We start from the raw sequence: 19,927 nt of genomic DNA, 5'->3' as shown, positions 1-19,927 counted from the left end.
GTACAGAGTTCTCAATTTAGTACAGGTTGCAATTTGTGTAGTGGTTACTTGTCTGTAATTAGGGCCCCCTGCTGGATATGTGCATATTGGGCTGGAGTCAACTAAATAGTTTCACTAGCAGGAGCCGATGCAGTGAGACTCCCCGTCCTCCCCATATCTCTCTGGGAGGTTGGGAGAAACCCCAGAAGAGTGCACAGGGATGGGAGAGGAAATTGTTCCATCTGGCAAGCAGGAAAGCTTGCACTTATGGAACGACCATAATAGTACTGCAATGAATTCCATCTAAAATACCCAATTCTCCAAAGGGCTGACCATTCCAAACTTCTACACAGTTTTTCACAACCAATGGACCACCATACATCACAGGAAAGAACTTTATGACTAAACAATATTCAATTTAAATTATTTCCACATCAAGCCATTAGGTTTCATATTGCTTTGCTTTTCAAAGAAGTTAAAGCTAGAGAGAGGTTCCAAAAATATACCGTAGTAATATGTAGAATAGATTTCCTACCAGACCTTTAGCAGAAAACTGGTAAAGGTAATACAACATGGGCCCTTTGTGCTACCACATACATATAATTCCCCATTATGAGATCAGTCTATCATGTTGCATTTCCACATCATAAAAAGCAAAGCCCTCAAGATTCCAACCACTGGAAAATAAATATATGTTTCTCCAATCTATCAACTATTAGGATAAACCTACCCCAGTTCTTCAGAGAAGGCCACCATAGCATCAAAGTCTTTCAGCATAGCTTTACTGGATTCTTTCCGACTGGAGCCTTGCTTTTCCTGAAGAAAGGTAAAGCCAAATAAGCAAAACCACTTATTTTTAGAATCACTGCGTTCAAAAGCATTCTTTCAGAACTACACCTCTTTCCTCTAGTTACATTTTGACACTATAACCAACTATTCATTCAACTCTGTAGGAGTGCTACACTTAGGTAAAACCACAAACTTTGCAGGTGCACCTTTTGTGCACCTCAGTGCAACCAAACCTTAATGTTATATTTTCATCCTAATGTTGCCTCCAGTACTTCTCTAATGCAGCAACAAATGACTCCATATGTAGCCCCTCTGAAGTGACAGTAGGGAAATCTAAAGGTCTCTATACTGCCATGTATTTAGTAAAATGTATACAGTATCTTGCCCTCTTAATTATCATGTGCAAGGACCTCACAAAATTAAAATTACATACAATTACACTACATCCATGCAAGAGCATAATATATAGTTCATTGTAATCAAAGGACTATTAGCTAAGGCATGTGAGCTGCATTGAACAATGTCACACAAGGCTCTCACCTGCAACGTAGCAAGTTCCTTCTTGATTAGGAAGCTGATTTGATCCCTGTCTTCCCGTGAGTAATAGAGGCGACAGCTGGATGGCTTTCCATCTCTCCCAGCCCTTCCGGACTCCTGGTAATACCCAGCTATAGATTGTGCAAGATTCCAATGTGCAACAAATCTGCATGGTGTAAGACAATTAAGCTATTACTTTCAAATCCCTATCTGAACAAAACTAGAACTGCATACAAATCCAAGACCAACCTAAGCATACAAAAATAAAATAAAAAATAGATCACTCTGTGAGAAGCCCAATTTTTGCTGTTAATTACACCCTTCAATTAAGAGGGGCAGGCAAGGAAATAAAGTGGTATACCAGGTTCTTCCAGATGTTGAGCAAATGTATAAGGAGCAAACAGTATGCATCGGCCATTTGGGATGACTTCACACACCTGACATTAGCTTTGTCAACTCCCATTCCAAAACTGATAGTAGCAACAATAACTGGAACCTTCTCCTCCATCCACTCATTCTGAACCGATGTTCTCTCTGCTACTTTCAGTCCTGAGAAGAAGCAAAAGACAAGAGTGCAATACCAGCAGGAAGAACCTCTGCTCCTACCGTCATCACCAAGGGGCAAACCACAACAATCTTTCAGTCATTAGGTGTCTTTGAATCCATCTACCTGCCTACTTCTCCTATCCTGTTTTGCCAGCATGTGTGAGGAGAATCCAAGACTTAAAACAGAATTCTCATGGTCTGAGGATGGAGTCTAACTCCATAAGCTCCCAAGACTATGTGTCCTCAGATCCCCAAACCTTCTTCAGACACAGAAGGGAATAAAAATGTGTCCATAAAGCACTGTGATTAGCAGGGAAGCAATGAGGCTTCCAGTTTGGCCAGGCAGAAGAATTAGAAGTCCTGCTGGGGTCAACAGAGCAACACCTATGACCTGTGACACTCCAGGACCCAACTCCTGGTGGCAGGGAGCATGTGTTGGAGAATACATTCCAGTTCCTTGTATAGCTGCTTATGATCCCAACCTAGTACTGACAAGAAGTATCATCGAAAAAGCAGTAAGGAACAAGTATAGAACCCAAGTACGAGACTTTTTCCCCCTATGAACTCGTGTGTGGGGAAACTAAAGCAAAGCTGAGTGCAAAGGGCTTCAGGGAAAGTCAATACACCAGTAGTACTCAATTTAGCCACACTTTTGGCATTAATTCAGTTGCAAGCCAAATAAAAGGGGGAAAGAGAAGGTGGTAGCGGATAGAGATAAGCATTCAGAAATGGCAGAAGAAACAGGAGGACTTGGAAGGGAAGAGTGGGAGAGTCATGAGGCAAAGAAAAGCAAGCTGGAGCAGGAGAGGTTTGGGGGAGGTCCAGGAAAGGAGGAATTACAATAAGCACATAGAGAAAAGGGACTAGGAAAAGGGAGCTGGGTTAAAGTTAACTAGGAATAGAAAGGAATGCTGGGGTATGGCAATCATTCATATAGTGATTCTCACATTTTAAGACACTGTCTTATATTTATTTTACTCAAGAAAACAAGCCTATGGCTTATTTTCGGGGGTGTCTTATTCGGGGGCTGGATCATAACAGGGAAATGATTTTTATATGAATTTTACAGATGCTGTACAATTGGCTGTGTTTATTTCTCTATTTAGAAATCACGGTTTCTGTCTCTCAGGACTGATTAGCCAGATGCTACCTGAGATCACAATTGGCTTTACCAAACAGCTGTTAAGTACTTTCCTTTGATGCCCAGATCTCATGGCTATCATATGGTTTCTACCTTTCAGGACAAAGGCAAGGTGATAATAGGAAGTTGTCTTTATCTATCTCCTTAATCTCCTCTTTCATATGCATATCCTTTGAAGCTTAGGAATGCAAGTTGTCTGGGTCTCTCGGCAAAACGAGAGGGGAGGGGATGTCAGTTTTTAAAAAACCGCACGTGTGTCTGCGAGAGCTCTGCACTTTCCTAGCTGCAGTTTTAATTTCAGTTTGCCTGCCTCGCTCTCTGTCTTGGCCATCAAGAGGAAATCAACAGGCAACTCATGGCTGGGCACATAGAATGGAAGGGGGAAAAGGTGAATGGAAGGGAAAGGTGGGCTGTGTGTGTGAGGGGCAGAAAGAGAGAGACGCATAGGGGGAGAGGGGGAGAGGGAGAGAGAGAGAGAGACGCGCACACGGAGGTCATTCACGAGGCAGCGTCTTTAATCGCCCCTCTTTTCTTCTTCGTGCCTTCCTCTCCTCCCCACCGCAAATGCCACTTTTGCCCTCTTCACCAAGTAGAGTTCACATAGCTTGGCTAAAAAATATATTTTTGAATCCTTTTATTTTAAAAAAAATGCTCTCAGAAACGGGGAGGGGAAATCACGAGGCTTCGGCAGCCAGCAGCTACGTCTCTTCGGTGCATCTTTACAAGCTTTTCTGTGGAGCGACAGCAAAATGGGGGGAGATTTTTAAGGGGGGGGAGTGAGCTAGCGGGAGGGGGGTTATTGCTACCGGTAGTGGATGAAGGGCCTTTCACTATATCTTATTTTCGGGGTATGACTTATATCGCGCAATTGCCTAGAAATCCTGCTATGGCTTATATTATGGCTACGTCTGAAAATGTGAGAAACACGGTACACATCAGCCTCCCCAAACCCTGTGCCTCCCAGGTGTTATGTATTACAATCCCCATCATATCTAACCATTGGCCATGCTGAAGAGAAGTGCAGTCTAGAACAGATGTAGGACTTTGCCACTCCCTCTGGCCCTGAATTTTGAGTGATCTGAAATCTTACCCCAGACACAATGATCTGGCAGGATAATCAGGCTCCTGTGCTTTGGAAAGGGCTCTATTCAGCAAGGTCATATCAGTATGGTACTGAATTTACTTTCTAAAGAACATATCAAAGAAAAACAAGTCACGACCAGGTTTTGCAACCACACACTGACTGGACCCTGAGGCTAAAATAAAGAACTCTTTTGCATACTTAAAAAATGCTTACGGATCAAAGTAACACAGTTTTTTTCTACCTGCATGATATGCCTTGGAGTTGACTCCTCTGTAGCTAAGTTCAATAGCCACTTGTTCACATACTTCTCTCTTCCTGCAGTAGACAATTCCGCAGCCTGAGTAGCGCTACACAGGGGGAGAAAGAGTAGGCAACATAAATCAAAGTGTCATAAGGAAACCTATTAATGGTATTAAGTGCTGGTATAGATCCAAGGTATCATGAAGAACAAAACAACGGGTGGTATTCAACAGCCACATCCCTGCCAGCAAAAGGATTTCTACTTGTGCAACAGGACTTTCCCTCTCTTCCACACAAACATCCTACACAAACAGAAATCCTTGTGCTGACAGAACAAGAGATTTAGTGCTGTGTTGGATTCCAGCCAGTAGTAATAGCCTTTCATATGCATTTCATATATCATATTTTATGTATGAATTTCGTAGAAGGGAACATGCAATCCAATGAAATCAACTCTCTTGAGAATCTCAGATTTAACTCTTCCTCCTCTCCCTTAAAAAAAAAGTTATTGGGAAATGCTTTAAAAATGTATGAACTACGATAAAAACTAAATCCACAGAAGGGCTTCTGGTTCTTAAATTCTATGAATGACTCTTGACAGATCTCTCAATCCCTCCTTCACGGTGAATGACAGCTTTGCTTTACAAGCGAAGCCTCTGGTCCTTGGGATACCAGGCTGCCAAATCTGTGAGGAATTCTGAAGAGATTAACACTTATCCAGTGGGTGCCCTTACAATGCTTGCTGGCTGGAAATGGAGGCTAGGGCACATTGGACAAAGTTGCTTCAACTCCCCTGTGCAAGGTGTCCATGAGCCCTTGCTGAGGAACATTATTAAAAAATTTGGCCTGCTAGTCCAGTGGCAGAGTTTGGAGCTGGGCTGCCAGGAGAGGTGATGGCATCCTTCTCTGAAGCACCTCAGTGACTGCTAAGCGAGAGAGCATGGTGAGTGCTGCACATGCCCAGTGTGGTGCCCCGTCCCACCCCCGTTGCCACTCCCTTTGCTGGTGAGCAGCTATCTCCCTCTCTTGATGGGGGATGCAAGGGGCTCAGGGAGATCGTTTGCCACCCTGGGCAGCTGTCCCCTCTCAGCTGGTGGAGGATCATACAGCGCTGGGCACCATCACAACGCCCAATGCTCTAAAAGCATTATAATCTCTCCCTGTCCCTGTATACGCCTAAGGTCTATAAAATTAAGTTTTAGGAAATATATTCTAATCCACTTAAAATGAAAGCTGCCTAGAGTCAGATAGGCAGGGGAGAAAACTTTAAAAACAAAATGTTTCCTGCAGATTTCGCTCACCCCGGAGTCATTCCTCTGCCCAAGACACTTCAGACAGAAATCCTTCAGATTTTCATATGGATTCGTTAAGACATCTTTATACTGCACATCATAGAACAGGTTGGACCTGAAGCAAGGTGTTTTGAAGGTGGCGACAGGCCTCTTTAGCTTAAGCGATGCTACAATATCATCTTGGACCTGTTTAGTGGCTGTGGCAGTCAGGGCTATGCATGGAGTGTTGGGGATTTGACCGCGCAAAGAGCCAAGTCTCAAGTAGTCTGGTCGGAAGTCATGCCCCCACTGAGAAACACAGTGAGCCTCATCAACTATTAGGTAGGAGAGAAGGTTTCGAGACACTAGAACCTTCAGGGTGGGCTGAAAGGAAGAAGAAGCTGCCATCTCTGGTGTGATGTAGAGGAGCTTTATCTGAGGCTTGTCACACATCAAGTCAGCTAAGATGGCCTTTTTCTCCTGAGCAGAAATCTTGGAGTTAAGAGAGCAGGCTTTCACTCTAAGCAAGAGCAAATGGTCCACTTGGTCCTGTGAAAGAAAAAAGAGCAAGGTGCTTAGAGGAAAGCATCCTCCTACCAAAATAGCTGTCATACAGATATATTCCTAATCAATCAGGCTTTACCACCAGCCCTGTAGTTTCCAAAACACATCTCTGTGTTATATTTATTTCAAAGACTTAAAATATTGTTCTTTTACAGAAACTGGTTGTAATTAGGCAGTCCAACATAATCAAATGACAAGACTATCAGTCTCTATTTAATTAGCAATGATAATTTCACAATGTCTGGCAATCAATTTGTGTCTCTGAAGTGGTAAAATTCAAGAAACCATATTAGTTTACTTTAGAGAACAGGGGATTGTGTCAATATCTTGCATTTTTAATTGCATACCAGTCAATCCTACAGATACATTTTTTTAAAAACCAGGATAACCTTCTTCACTCAAACATCCAATACATTAAGACTATTAGGAATTATTATAAAAAGGATTATTTCTAACAGGTTATAGCACACCACTGAATTATACAAGAACATAACTATGATCTGTATTTGGTCAACCAGACACCACAGATGAGGTGGATTCAGCTAAAATGGTACCTATTCTATTTCAATCATCTCAGATTTTACTTTTTTGACCATAAGAAAGACGCAAGAGGTTCTTCAAGATTCCTTTCTTTCTTACAAAAAGAGGTATTACCTGAATCAGTGAAATTAAAGGTGAAATGACAATAGTGATTCCTGTTGCCAGGACTGCGGGAAGCTGGTAGCACAGGGATTTCCCTGCGCCAGTGGGCATGCATACAAAGACATCCTTCTCCCCTGCAAAGGCAACAATGAAGCAATCAAGGCTTTTTAAACACAAATATATTTATCTGCATTTCTGGGCTGGGGGCGTGGACACTAAGTGTTTTGGGGAAATATGATAACACTTACAAAATCTCTATATAAACACTGTGCTGGCAAGACAATAAAGTGATTCTTAACAGAAAAATAGAACACTTGTTACACAGAATCATAGATTGTAGAGTTGGAAGGGACTCTGTGGGTCACCTAGTCCAACACCCTGAAATGCTGGAATCTCAACTAAAGCATCCATAACAGATGGCGATTCAACCTCTGCTTAAAAACCAGGAGAGTCCACCACCTTCTGAGAGAGTCCATTCCACTGTCAAACAGCTCTTCCTTGCCAGAATGTTATTTCTGATGTTGAGTCAGAATCTCATTTCTTGTAACTTGAAGCTATTGGTTCAGATCCTACCGTCTAGCTTGCTCCAGAAAGCCCTGCACTAGAAAAATGCAATGGGTACCCCACTTCTGTTCATAGCCAATACGACTGTGAAGGCCAAGAAATATAGGGATGGGAAATGTCCCCTTTCTCAATTTTTCTAGGTTTCCATATCTCTAATGGCCAAGCAGGGGCATATGCCAGCTATCAAATGACAACACAAAACCCAGCTTTGTGTAGACTATGCCTCAATGCACAGCCATACAAATAATGGCCAAATGAAATGGCCAAAATCTGAATGTGGAATGTCTCTTGACTGCCTTTCAACTCCCAGCTGGATAGCACGACACCTGCATGGTATCTTTGGCGGCTTCTACTTCTCAAGTACCAATGCCAGTGTCACACAGTGGATCATGCTTTAAGTTTGGGTGCAACTGTTCCAGGTTTAAAGATTTGCTCAGCTTAAAGCAACTCACTTTCAGACAACATACTGCAAACATAAACACAATTGACAGTAAATGTCAGTGAACAGAATGAGGCTTACTTCCCAGCAAGCACATTTAGCACCATGCTGCAAACCTAATAACCCAAAAAATACAGGAATTGCCATAACCAAAGAACTAGATTAGGACACAGTGAATTTAAAGAGACTGAGAGTGCAAACCATGTTTGCTTGGAAGTATACCTCACTGTTCAATAGAGCTTATTCCCTTGGGCAGCAGCCTTGGCCAAGCATTCACTTGCTCCCTATAAGAGACATCTCACTGAGGAATTTATAATGGATTGTAAGTCCTATGCTCCTTTGGGAAGAAGAGGATATAAATTTAATAAATAAATTAGGGCTGGCTAACTTGTGGCCCCACGGGAGCTGCTGGATTTGCAGCTTCCATCAGTAACACCTGGAGGGCCACAGGTCAGCCACCCCTGCCTAAAATTTGACCAGAGCAGCTTCAGCTATAGGGGAAATATATTTATACAAATTGTATAGCCTTTGTGCCATATAGTGTAATTAATGCAAACTCAAAAGCAGAAATCTAATTTCTGTAAGTATCATTTGTCATCATGTTTTTACATTTAGCAGAAATGAAGGAACTGTGGTGTTTTGAATAGTACGTAGAAAAGAAAGAGACCAAATTATTCAACCCTACTACATATTGCAAAAACAGGTATTTGCAATTTACCTTTCACAACAGTTCTGGTTGCACTTTCCTGCAATGAGGTCTTGAAAGTGTCAAATCCAAACACTTTTTTCAGAGTTCGCTGAACTCTATCTTCTAGTCTTGAGGAAGAGCAGTTACTCATCTTATAAGGAGATACTGGAGATAATTCAAAATAGAGATAAGGAGAGGATCTTTGTGCAATTACCGTATGTTCATCTGCTACAATCCATCATTTAGCCACAAGGGGCTTCTCAGGGCAGGCAGAGTGGAACAGCCCCATTTAGATATCCAGTAAAGATAAAGGGACCCCTGACTCTGGGGTTGTGGCGCTCATCTCGTGTTATTGGCCGAGGGAGCTGGCGTACAGCTTCCAGGTGATGTGGCCAGCATGGCAAAGCCGCTTCTGGCAAACCAGAGCAGCATACAGACGTGCTTTCAAACTGCTAGGTTGGTAGGAGCTGGGAACGAGCAACGGGAGCTCACCCCGTCGCAGGGATTCGAACCGCCGACCTTCTGATCGGCAAGCCCTGGGCTCTATGGTTTAACCCACAGCGCCACCTGCGTCCCTCATTTAGATATACCCAAACTTATTTATGTCCACACTTTCCTTTTGGCACAAACATCTACATTCAGCTATGTTCTCTAATCCAATAAAACAGAGAGAGTTCTCGAAATGCCTGCGCCATCTGAAAAGCCAAATTAGAGAATGCTACCTGAAAACAAAAATACCCCTCATATCAGAACATACTGCTTCTCATTAGCTGCTGCGAGTCACTTTGGGGCTGGTTTTCTTCGCTCCTACTAATCCTACAGCTGCTTTTTAAGTTACGTTACTTCCTCTGAAGCCTGACCTCAAACCTATTTATACATTCTTTTAACCCAACTCATATGCCAGCTCTTTCAGGGGAAAGAAACTGAAACAATTCCTAAGCACTAAGGTAAATTAGCCCCCAACCTTACTGTGTAGCAGAACACTACGATTCTTAACGACCCTCTTCCTTCTGAATTTTACTAGAGTTCCAAGGCCTTCCCTGACCAGTCTCCGTTTCCTTCTTCCCAAATAATGTCCAGCTGCCCAGTAGAACTACCACAGATAAAGCGGGAGAGGGAAAGAGCAGGAGCTACGTGGAGAGCCTCAGCCCGGCTTTCGGCTAGTCTAGGGGGGTAAAAAGTAGCAGAAGCAGACAAGTCTTCGCGCGCACTCCAGTACCCTCCGTCTCAGAGAAGGCAGGCCACTGGCTCCCAGCTACGCCTCTGTCAGGGCGAATGTTTTAAGTTTTACAACATCGTCCAACTACACTCCGGGGCCCTTCCGAGTCGCCGCTTACCGCCCACCCGCCACCCGCGCGCTCAGGCAGTTTCCGGCAACGGCACGGATTTGGCGCGCGTCGAGATGACGTCCGCGACTGCTTCCGTTCGGGAGGATATAAGAGCGGTTGCTGCGGCAACAGCATTTCCCCAGCAGCCCGCGTCGTGCGTCACTCGTGCGCGCCGGAAGGCAATTCGCTCGCGAAGCTCGGATAGAAGAAAATGGCGGCGGCGAAGAAAAGCGTCCTCTCTTCTTTGGCCGTTTATGCTGAGGATTCCGAGCCCGAATCCGATAGTGAGGCCGGTGGAGCGGCCAGCGAGCGAGGAACAGGAACGACGGGTGAGGCCTTGGTGGGACTATGGCGGGGGGCATTAAGGAACGACGGGTGTTCGGGGGTGTCTTTTTTTACGCCGGGGCCTCCACGGCAAGCTTGGGGTCTGTGATGGGAGGATATTACCCGCCCCGCCGCTGTTCGGTAAAAGGGGGAAATAATCACGCTTCTCTGGGATGATGGAAGAAGACGTGGCGTTTCGCCAAGCAGCATCTTCTGCCTAGCGTTACTTGTGTTTAGGGCGCATAGTGAGGCTACGAATTCACCTAGAATTTATCTGCCGGATTTACGTATAAGCTAAACAAGCTTAGGGCCCCACACTCTTGGGGGGCCCCAAAAAAATTAAAGGAAAAAAACCTGGATGTACATTTCCAAAATATATGATAAAAAACAAAATAATACCTGCATACAGCAACAGTGTTTTGTGTTGTGTAGGCTCTTATTTGTTATGTGCAAATGGCTTTTGAGACCTATTAGGTCCATAAATTACCATATAGCATATATTCAACACACAAAAAGTGACTATTTGTTGTTGACAAAGGACAGCTGAACATATAAAGGGTCCCATTACCTTTAGTAGCTTAGGGCCTCCTCAAACCTAAATCCGGCCCTGACCTAAATTATTGTTATTCGCTGCTGTATTGTGGCTGGCAGCGCATCCCAAAGGCCTGGGCCGTTGGCTCTTCCTCGACATTAGTGCTTGATATCCTTTTAAAAGGAGATGCCTGACATTGGGCATTCTACTTATAAAGCATATGTTGTGCCACTGATTTATTTCCCCATCCCAAGCCTACCCAGCCCCCACACATGATGTCTGCCTTCCAGCCGGTTTTCTTTCTCAGAGGTGTATTTCAAATGCCTGTGATTCAAAACTAGCTTCTGATGTGCAGCCACACTGGAACCTTTATATGTAAAATGTGCTGTTAACTTCTTAACAACAACAACAACAACCGTAATATGCAGCTGCAGTGTTTGGTTTTATGAAAGCTGTGAATTGTGTGCCCAAATTTGTAATTATCAGGGCCATCACACAATTTTAAGGACACTTTGCAGTTGTTTATGTGTGTGTTAATTGTTATAAGAATTCTAATGTCTCAAATATAGAATAAATGTTCATAAATGCACAAGGTAACCACACATACATAAGTATATAAACCACATGTCTAAAATAGTACAGGAGAGCAATCCTGAAGCCATTTTGACCCTCCCAAAAGGGCCTCAAATATTTATCTGCAGTTGGAGGAAGTTTTCCAATTGTCTTTTCACCTCCAAATCCAGTTAATAAAACTACCTGTAATGTAGGGGCTTACATCTCTCGGCAGGTCCAGTCTGGCAAGTATCTGTTAAGGTTTACAGACTATCAATAGAGATTCAGGAACTATAGTATTTACCAACTCAAAAGGTAATGCAATCAGAAAGAAAAGGTAATGCAATCAGAAAACCCAGGCAATGCAATCAGAAAGATGTTATCAGGTACCTTAATACAAGATTCAGGAACTATAGTATTTACCAACTCAAAAGGAGTGGCCTGGCTACCCAGGCAATGCAATCAGAAAGATGTTATCAGGTACCTTAATACAGGAGAGAAGTTGCATTCAAATTTCTGCTGGAAGACTGCCTCCTTCTGTGATGTATGTATGATGTTTTGGGGGTGGTCTTGGGCTAAGGGGTGTGCAATTTCAAAAGTCTTTATAGGAGCTTTCTTATCTTCGTTCTGGATCTCTCTCACCTCCTTGCAAGTGTGTGCGTGGGGGAACTCTGTTGCAACAGATAATAAAAGATACTCTTTGCTTTCACTGGATCCTTGCCTCCATCCATTCATCTCTGACCGATCATGGATTTAGGGGACTCAGTCCCTTGGGGAGTTGGGCAGCAAAAGCCAACCCCCCCTATTTTTTTAATAACAACACATACTATTGTTAAATCAGTATCAATCTCTTGCATATGTTTCCATTGGAATGCCAAATGATCACTAACTTGATTTTTATTTTTCCTTGTTTTGGATGAGGTAGAAGAGAAAGGAGGTCTGGTGTCAGAAGGCTACGGAGAGGATGATTTCAGTAAAATGGAGGGAGAGGAGGATGGTTATGATGACGATGAAGATGAAAATAGTAGACAATCGGTAGGTATATAATTATATTAATGCTGAGTCTATACAAACTTCTTTTGTGCCTTCCACTTTGTAATAGATTCGCCTGGCTCCCCACCTCTTATTTCTTTCCCTTATTGTTATGTATGTGCTTATGGAGTTTTAGCTTAAAATGTAAGAGAAGTAAATCTTAACACATCTGGAAGTATGACTTTTCATAGAACTGTAGAGTTGGAAGGGACAACTGGGGTAATGTCCAACCCCTAGCAAGGCAGGAATCCTTTACCCAAAGTGGTGCTTGAACCCACAACCCTGAGATTGAGTCTCCTGCTCTACCAACAAGCCATCCCTTCAGTTTTATAGTGGGCTCTTTGGCATCCACTTGTTACAGTAACATTCTCTATGGCTCCTATTAAGTGGTCTGTACCCTAGATAAGTTGTAAAAATCTTTGTTGTATTTCCTTCCTTCCAATTTTAAGGAACAACATTATCTCAAATGAGCTGTTAAAATGTATGAAGAAAGATGTCTGAGAAGGGTCTATGTAGTCCCTGTATTCCGAGATATGCTGGAGAGGGTGTTTTTTACACCATATATTTCATTAGGGTAGTAAATTCCATTTCCTGTGTTGTGTGAGAAATGTCTAGTACACAATAAGATAAAGGCGCGCGGGGGGGGGGATCTACAGTACACTTTTATATTAAAATAGTTGCTTGTTGATGTTGGCAATATTAACATGACAGACATTTGAAATTTAGTTTCCCTGCTGCTTTGTCATATACCTGGTTTGTGTGTGTCTGGTTGTAACTGTATAAATTTCATCCTGTAGTATAACCTGTCGGATGGAGAGGACAATTTGCTCCAGTTGTTTTGCAGTAACAGTTTCTTGCTGGGTTAAGATTGGTCTCCCAATTTTTAGCATTGTGCTTATCATTATCTGTAAAATTGCTAGAGCAGACACTAAGATCACATTTTCTAAGAGGTTACTGTGATGAACATTTCTCCAAACTTTTTTTTCATTTTATAATAATAATTAATAATAATTTATTATTTTTACCCTGCCCACCTGGCTGGGTTTCCCCAGCCACTCTGGGCGGCTTCCAAGAAAGATTTAAAATACATTAACATGTCACAGATTAAAAACTTCCCTGAACAGGGCTGCCATCAGATGTCTTCTGAGTGTCAGGTAGTTAGTTATCTCTCTGACATCTGATGGGAGGGCTTTCCACAGGGCGGGCGCCACTACCGAGAAGGCCCTCTGCCTGGTTCCCTGTAGCTTTGCTTCTCGCAGTGAGGGAACCGCCAGAAGGCCCTTGGCGCTGGACCTCAGTGTCCGGGCAGAATGATGGGGGAGGAGACGCTCCTTCAGGTATACTGGGCCGAGGCCCTTTAGGGCTTTAAAGGTCAACCCCAAAACTTTGATTTGTGCTCGGAAATGTACTGGGAGCCAATGTAGGTCTTTCAGGACAGGTGTTATATGGTCTCGGCAGCCGCCCCCAGTCACCAGTCTAGCTGCCGCATTCTGGCTTAGTTGTAGTTATAGTACTCTTATCACCTTTCACAGCTTTTTTCAACAGAAGTAATGTGCATTTCTGTATGTTTTTACTAGTTTGCAAGAAGCAAAGTACTACTGCAGTATATGTGGCTTCCTGTCTGCATGTGTGTTCCTTTTGTCTGGTGACAACTTTGCATATGTATATTGTTCAGAAATAAAAATTAACAACATCCTTAGAACCAAACACATTAAAAAGTAGATAACTTGAGGACAGTTTTTCAGACTATGGTCTAATTCCCTATTTTTCTGTATGGTATTCACTTTAGCTTGAATAACAGTGCCTATAATTGGTATTATTTTAACTGAGAACAAAACAGGTTTGTATTGAGTGGAATTATTATTTAATGTTCTACATAATACAGTAGCTAAGCTTTTGTTCTTGTTAAAACTTAGGCAATCCTTTTTATTGAGAATGGGGTGAGGGAGAACTACCTTTTTATAGTCTTGGTTGATTTTTATTTTGGAGTCTGTGAAATGTCAATTGTTCAGTATACAAGTCTCATAGAGAACCTGCTAGGTCTTTATCAGATGTAAAAAGATGCACAAAATGGGTGCGGTAATAATTTTGGTGTCTGCTGCTGAAAGGGAATGGAAACTTTGGGACTTCATTGAATTGTTCTTTAGCAATCATCAGAACCCACAGATTGGTAATGTAACTTCAAGGCAATACTTGTATGCTGATCTTCTTAAATACTGTCTTCCCCATTCCCACATTGATTTCAACTTTGCCAACAATTTGGGTTGTCTTCTTCAGAGGTGTGGATTTTGTTGGTTTAAGACAGTGATGGCGAACCTATGACACGCGTGTCAGACGTGAAACGCAGAGCCCTCACTGCTGGCACAGGCCCCATCGGCCCATTCGCGCTGTTGTTGTTGTGTCGCCCCCCCCCCAATTTGTTCTCCCGCTCCTTGTCTCCGCTACAGCTTGTCAACCCTTTCTGTGCTGTTTTTTCTGGCGCTTTGGCAGACTATTATTGGGTGTAACAGCGTTAGTTTTTTAACCCGTTCTGTGCTGGTTTTTTGGCGCTTTGGCAGACTATGTCGGTGCTGTGTGTTAGTTCTAGCGAAGGTATTATTCGTCATTTATTTTTGTTCTCTTCCCCCCAAAAAAAGCGCAGCATCTATGGGGCATCTCCCCCCAAAAAGCAAAGCAACTTTTGCACCCCCCAAAAAAACCTCCAAAGGTTAGCAGCTTCCCCAAAAAAGCTCAGCAACTCTGGGCACTTTATGATAAATAAGTGGTCTTTGGTTTGGTTGAATAATTAGTTTTTGGTTTCTTAATTACAGTTATATATTGCAATTATCCATTTTTGTTATTTAAACTATAAATATCGTGAAATTATGGTTTTTTTCTTGAAGTGACACACCACCAGTTATGCTCGGGTTTTTTGGCCAATTTTGACACACCGAGCTCAAAAGGTTGCCTGTCACTGGTTTAAGAGCATAAGAAGAGCCTGCTGGAATGGGCCAAAGGACCATCTTGTCCAACACAGTGGGCAACTAGATGCCTATAGGAAGCCCACTATCAGAACCTGAGTGCAACAGCACTCTCCTAACCTGAGATTCCTCCGAACTGGTATTCAGAGGCCTACTGCATCTGACACTGGAGGTAGAACATAGCCTTATCCTCCATGAATTTGTCTAATTTTCTAAAGCCATCCAAACTGGTAGCTATCACTGGGGATGTGGGAGTGAGTTCCATTGTTTAGGTATGCACTGTGTGAAGAAGTATTGTCCTGACTCTTCCAAAATTCAGCTTCATCCATGAGTGTCATAAGAGAGGGCAAAAAACTTCTCTGCACCCACTTTTTCCATACTATGCATCATTTTATCAACTTCTAATTCACCTTTTCTCTAGACTAAAAAGTCCCATATGTTGTAACCTTTCCTCCATTCCCTTGGTGATGTGTCTCCCCCCCCTTTCTGAACCTTTCTAATGTCTTTTTTGAGATAACACAACCAGAACAGTACACTGGTTTCTCAGCGTGGTTGTACCATATAATGAATGGCATTTTGATACTGGCAGTTCCGTGTTCAGTCCCTTTACTAATGATTCCTAACATAGTATTCATCATCTTCTCAGCTGTCACACACTGGATTGATGTTTTCACCAAGGTATCCACTACATTCCCAATGTTTCGCTAATGGTCAGTCACTGCCAGTTCAGACTCAGTGAGCATACACTGTGTTTTGGAGGTCACAAAATCCGAGAGGTGTTAATAATTGCTAGTTTGTTTAGATCTCATGTTTGTTTGCTCTTTATGAACAGTCTTGGTATAAAAGAGTGGCATTGAATAATTTCCACTTGACACAAATTTCTTTTCCTATCTGTGCTGGCCTTTTTGTTGTCTGTTTTTCGACAAATGTTATATGGGCATTTGGAATCTACACCGACACCTGTTTGATTAGATGTAGATTAGATGTTAATGTCATATTTTATCTGAATTGATGTTATCAGAGGAAGGGAAAAGCATTGCAAGAACAGCTCAGCTGAATGCAAACGTGAAGCTGGGCTATTTAATGCAAGTCCCTTGCTACACATGCAAGAACTTGCTGAGCCCACTCTTTAAAGCTTAATCCTGTAAATTCTTTGTCTTATAGGAAGATGACGATTCAGAGACTGAAAAACCTGAGGCTGATGACCTAAAGGTATTTGGAAGAGTGTTATGATGGGAATACAGTGTAAATGGCATGATTAGTTCATCATTTGCCTCTCATATTGTTGACAAGCTGGTGCAAAATCTTGTTGTGGGGTCTGGGGGAAGAAACTCTTGAAATACTTAGAAATAGCCCAGATTTTGAAAGGCTACTAAAATGACTTTCCAGAACAAATTAGGTAACTCACTACATTATGAAATATTTTGCATGGGTTCTGAATGATCAGATTAGTTCTTGCCATGTGCAAGCATATTTTGCTAAGAGTACATGTGTACTTATTTGAATCTATACAGTGTTTAATACTGCCTTGTGTTTAATAATACTGGAGTATGTGGTGAGCCAAATGCCCACTAGCACGCTATGTATATAACATGAGCCATGCTGCCCAGAAAGTTCTCATGTTGCCAACCTCCAGACCTAATGTGGAGGAACCACATGAAGATGGGCCTCAAATGATGAATGCAGATTCCGGGATGGTTTATATGGGGGAGAGGTGGTCCTTCAGGTATTGCAGTCCTGAGCTCTTTAAGACTTTATAGATCAAAACCAGCAGTTCAGATTGGGCCCAAAAAATAATCGGCAGCCAGTGCAGTTGGGCCAGGATTGGTGTACTATGTTCAAACTGTCTCATCCCAGTGAGTGACACGGGATTTGGTCTAGCAACTGATTTTTGGTGCAGGGGTGGGGAGTTGTGGTAAATAATTATGTGCTGCAGAGTAGACTAAGAGGGTGACACTGGCGTGAGTCCCCCCTTCCTCCTCTCACATGTATGAATTTGCTTATCTTTTCCAATTTTGCCCCAAGTGTAGCATTGCAGTATGTACTGATGCCAAGCAAAGTTCAGAGATGATTTGCAGACCCTGATACAAGCCTGCTGGTTTGTACTAACCTTGGTGAAAATAAAAAAAATCCTTCAGTAGCACCTTAAAGACCAACTAAGTTTTTATTTTGGTATGAGCTTTCGTGTGCATGCACACTTCGTCAGATACACTGAAACAGAATCCGCCAAACCCTTATGTATATTCAGAGGGTGGGGGTGGGGGTGATGGGAATGGGTGATGGGCTGATGGGAGTGGTAAACCTGTAGATGGCTGTTAACAACTGCTCTTAAAGACATTGGATTCTTATCTCATTATCTCAAGCTTTCTTTAGCGCCTCAGCCCTTGCTCTCCCCCCCAGGACCAATTGCAGTCATCAGCAGTCGTTAACAGCTATCTACAGGTTTACCACTCCCATCACCCATCCCCATCACCCCCACCCCCACCCTCTGAATATACATAAGGGTTTGGTGGATTCTGTTTCAGTGTATCTGATTAAGTGTGCATGCACACGAAAGCTCATACCAAAATAAAAACTTAGTTGGTCTTTAAGGTGCTACTGAAGGAATTTTTTTATTTTGCTTCGACTCAGACCAACACTGCTACCTACCTGTAACTTGGTGAAAATGTTAGCGCAAACCAAGGAAAGGAAAAGCAGGAGCAGTTTCACAGTATGCTTCCTGTCTTCTGACCATCATTTAGCAGTGTCTGTGCTGTGTCAGTGTGATCAGCAGCTATCGTTGTATGTTGAATTGTGCTGTGGCCAGAATCTTGGGCATTCATTGCATTGACATGCTAAACTTTATGCTGACTAGGTAAACTATGGTATACTGATGTTACACTAATGTAATCTTTTCCACATAAACTCTTAAGTTTATTTTGTGAATTTTTTTATATAAAGCTGCTCATTTACATAATAGTCTAGTATGGTGTTGTCTGCTCTGTCAGTAGTTCTCCAGAACCTTGGGCAAGCTTCTTTCCCGCTATCCACTAATTTAAGTTGGGTTTTTCATTTTTTTCTGGAGGGGCAGGAATAGAACCTGGGACCTTTTGCATGACAAGGATGTGCTGCACTACATGTACCATATAGATATTACATTGACTGTATGGAAGCATCAAAGTTATGCCATACTAGCAGTGTTAGAAACTCAGATATATAAGCTAGGCGCCAAATGGCTCTTTAAACCAGGGTTACAGTCGCCAAAAGGGAATGCCTAGTAGCCATTTGGGGGCCTGGTGGCTCAAAAGTCGCCCCCCCAATACAACTTTCTTGGTCCCTGAATTTCATTCTGATTGTGCAGATAAAATATAACGAATAGAATTATACAGAATGTGTTGCTAGTGTATGAAAGCAATCAAGATCCAAGGATCCCCAGGGATGCACCTCCAGGTGGTGATTTCAGGTGCCATCCTGGCACCTAGGAATCTTCACTTGGTCGCAAGTGGCCAATAGCCAAGGCCAAAATGTGCCTAGCCAATATCAAATGCTGTGTACCAATTTCCAAAACTACTTCTTGTTTGGCCTCCTACATTCTGTGTAATGTGATGGTGCAATCCTGTTTTTATCTTCCTGTCATAGCCCCTCCCTGAATCAAATGCCACTCAGGTCTCCCACCCACCCAATCTTCAGGAGCTGGTTTTTATAGTTTGTGCATGTGGAGCACTGTGTATGGCCTTTGAGTTCCTTCCTGTCTTGTAGTTACATCGTAACACTTTCTGGGCTGGTTACCTGATTATCTGTTATGCAGTTCAACTTAAATCTCTTAACTGGTTAGAGAGCCCTTCCTTTATTCAAAATCACGTTACCTATTCAATAGTACACCAGAAGGTGTCACTGTTTTTCCAGGTGGATTTATCAAAGTTAAGCTACTATAGTTGTGTTAAGCTGCTGTGTGTTCATAAAAGGCTACCACAGTATTCTTCCATTTTTGGGACTTGTGCTGCTCGATGTTGCTATAGATAATATAGTTGAAACTTGTGCTGCTCGATGTTGCTATAGATAATATAGTTGAAACTTAACAGAAGACTTTACAGCCACATTGCATATGTGAACAGCATGTTCCAGTAAGCTTTTCAAGTTCAGACATTGATGTCAAGCAGTGATTTCCTCTTAACCCTCAGGGCAAGGCTAGTTAAAGTAGGCCAGAGTCTTTAAAAAGGAGGCTCTGGATAGAGCAGAAAGATGTCACAATTCCGTTGACAATATTACCTTGATACAGTAAAAAATTATAAATGCAGCAGTAATAAACTGCAATCGCTGTATAGCATCTATTATGTCTATCTGGGGGTGTTATAGAACCATCTTCTCCCTAGATATTTCTTTAATGTAATCTATTTTCAACTATGGGCAAAGAAATTGAGATAATATTTCAACAAGCACTAATACTGAGATATGTTAAATGCAGTGTAGAGAGCATGTTCTTGAATATAAAAGAAAATTATAAACTGCTTTGTTAGTGGCATATACCGTATTTTCCCATGTATAAGACTAGGATTTCCCCCTTAAAAATATGTCAAAAATTAGGGGGTGTCTTATACATGGCTAGTGCTGAGGGTGGGTTTTCTTAAATCCGAGTCCCCCAAAATAGGGGGTGTCTTATACATGGGGGCGTCTTATACACAGAAAAATATGGTAACTCCATATTGGCTAAATCTGCCCAGATAAGGGTAGTAAGT

The 19,927-nt window shown here is 42.4% G+C and overlaps 2 protein-coding genes across 9 annotated transcripts in view; one reads left to right on the top strand and one right to left on the bottom strand.

The window, feature by feature from the left end:
• Window positions 1-9,881, bottom strand: part of RECQL5 (RecQ like helicase 5) — a 52,850-nt gene extending 42,969 nt beyond the window's left edge. For 2 of the 6 annotated variants that reach the window (XR_004691902.2, XM_060271843.1), the window contains exons 1-7: window positions 8,515-9,881; window positions 6,806-6,927; window positions 5,618-6,136; window positions 4,318-4,423; window positions 1,743-1,854; window positions 1,309-1,471; window positions 710-795 (exon numbers count right to left, since the gene is read on the bottom strand). Coding sequence is in view for 5 of the 6 variants with exons in the window: in XM_060271843.1 (XP_060127826.1) it covers window positions 710-795; window positions 1,309-1,471; window positions 1,743-1,854; window positions 4,318-4,423; window positions 5,618-6,136; window positions 6,806-6,927; window positions 8,515-8,635 (1,229 nt within the window). In the remaining variant the exon portion in view is untranslated. The remainder of the gene's footprint in view (window positions 1-709; window positions 796-1,308; window positions 1,472-1,742; window positions 1,855-4,317; window positions 4,424-5,617; window positions 6,137-6,805; window positions 6,928-8,514) is intronic. The other 4 variants (XM_060271844.1, XM_035104474.2, XM_035104476.2 and 1 more) reach the window with 4 other exon arrangements.
• An 85-nt stretch (window positions 9,882-9,966) lies between these two features.
• Window positions 9,967-19,927, top strand: part of SAP30BP (SAP30 binding protein) — a 36,592-nt gene continuing 26,631 nt past the window's right edge. The window contains exons 1-3 of one of the 3 annotated variants that reach the window (XM_035104493.2): window positions 9,967-10,141; window positions 12,146-12,255; window positions 16,377-16,424. In XM_035104493.2, coding sequence (XP_034960384.1) covers window positions 10,024-10,141; window positions 12,146-12,255; window positions 16,377-16,424 — 276 coding nt within the window. In that variant the 5' untranslated portion in view covers window positions 9,967-10,023. Of the gene's footprint in view, window positions 10,142-10,182; window positions 10,188-12,145; window positions 12,256-16,376; window positions 16,425-19,927 lie in introns of those variants that run through there. The other 2 variants (XM_060271841.1, XM_060271840.1) reach the window with 2 other exon arrangements.

Source organism: Zootoca vivipara, chromosome 2 (genome assembly GCF_963506605.1).
Source record: "Zootoca vivipara chromosome 2, rZooViv1.1, whole genome shotgun sequence".
Taxonomy (NCBI): domain Eukaryota; kingdom Metazoa; phylum Chordata; class Lepidosauria; order Squamata; family Lacertidae; genus Zootoca; species Zootoca vivipara.
This window is presented reverse-complemented; position numbering and strand designations above follow the sequence as displayed.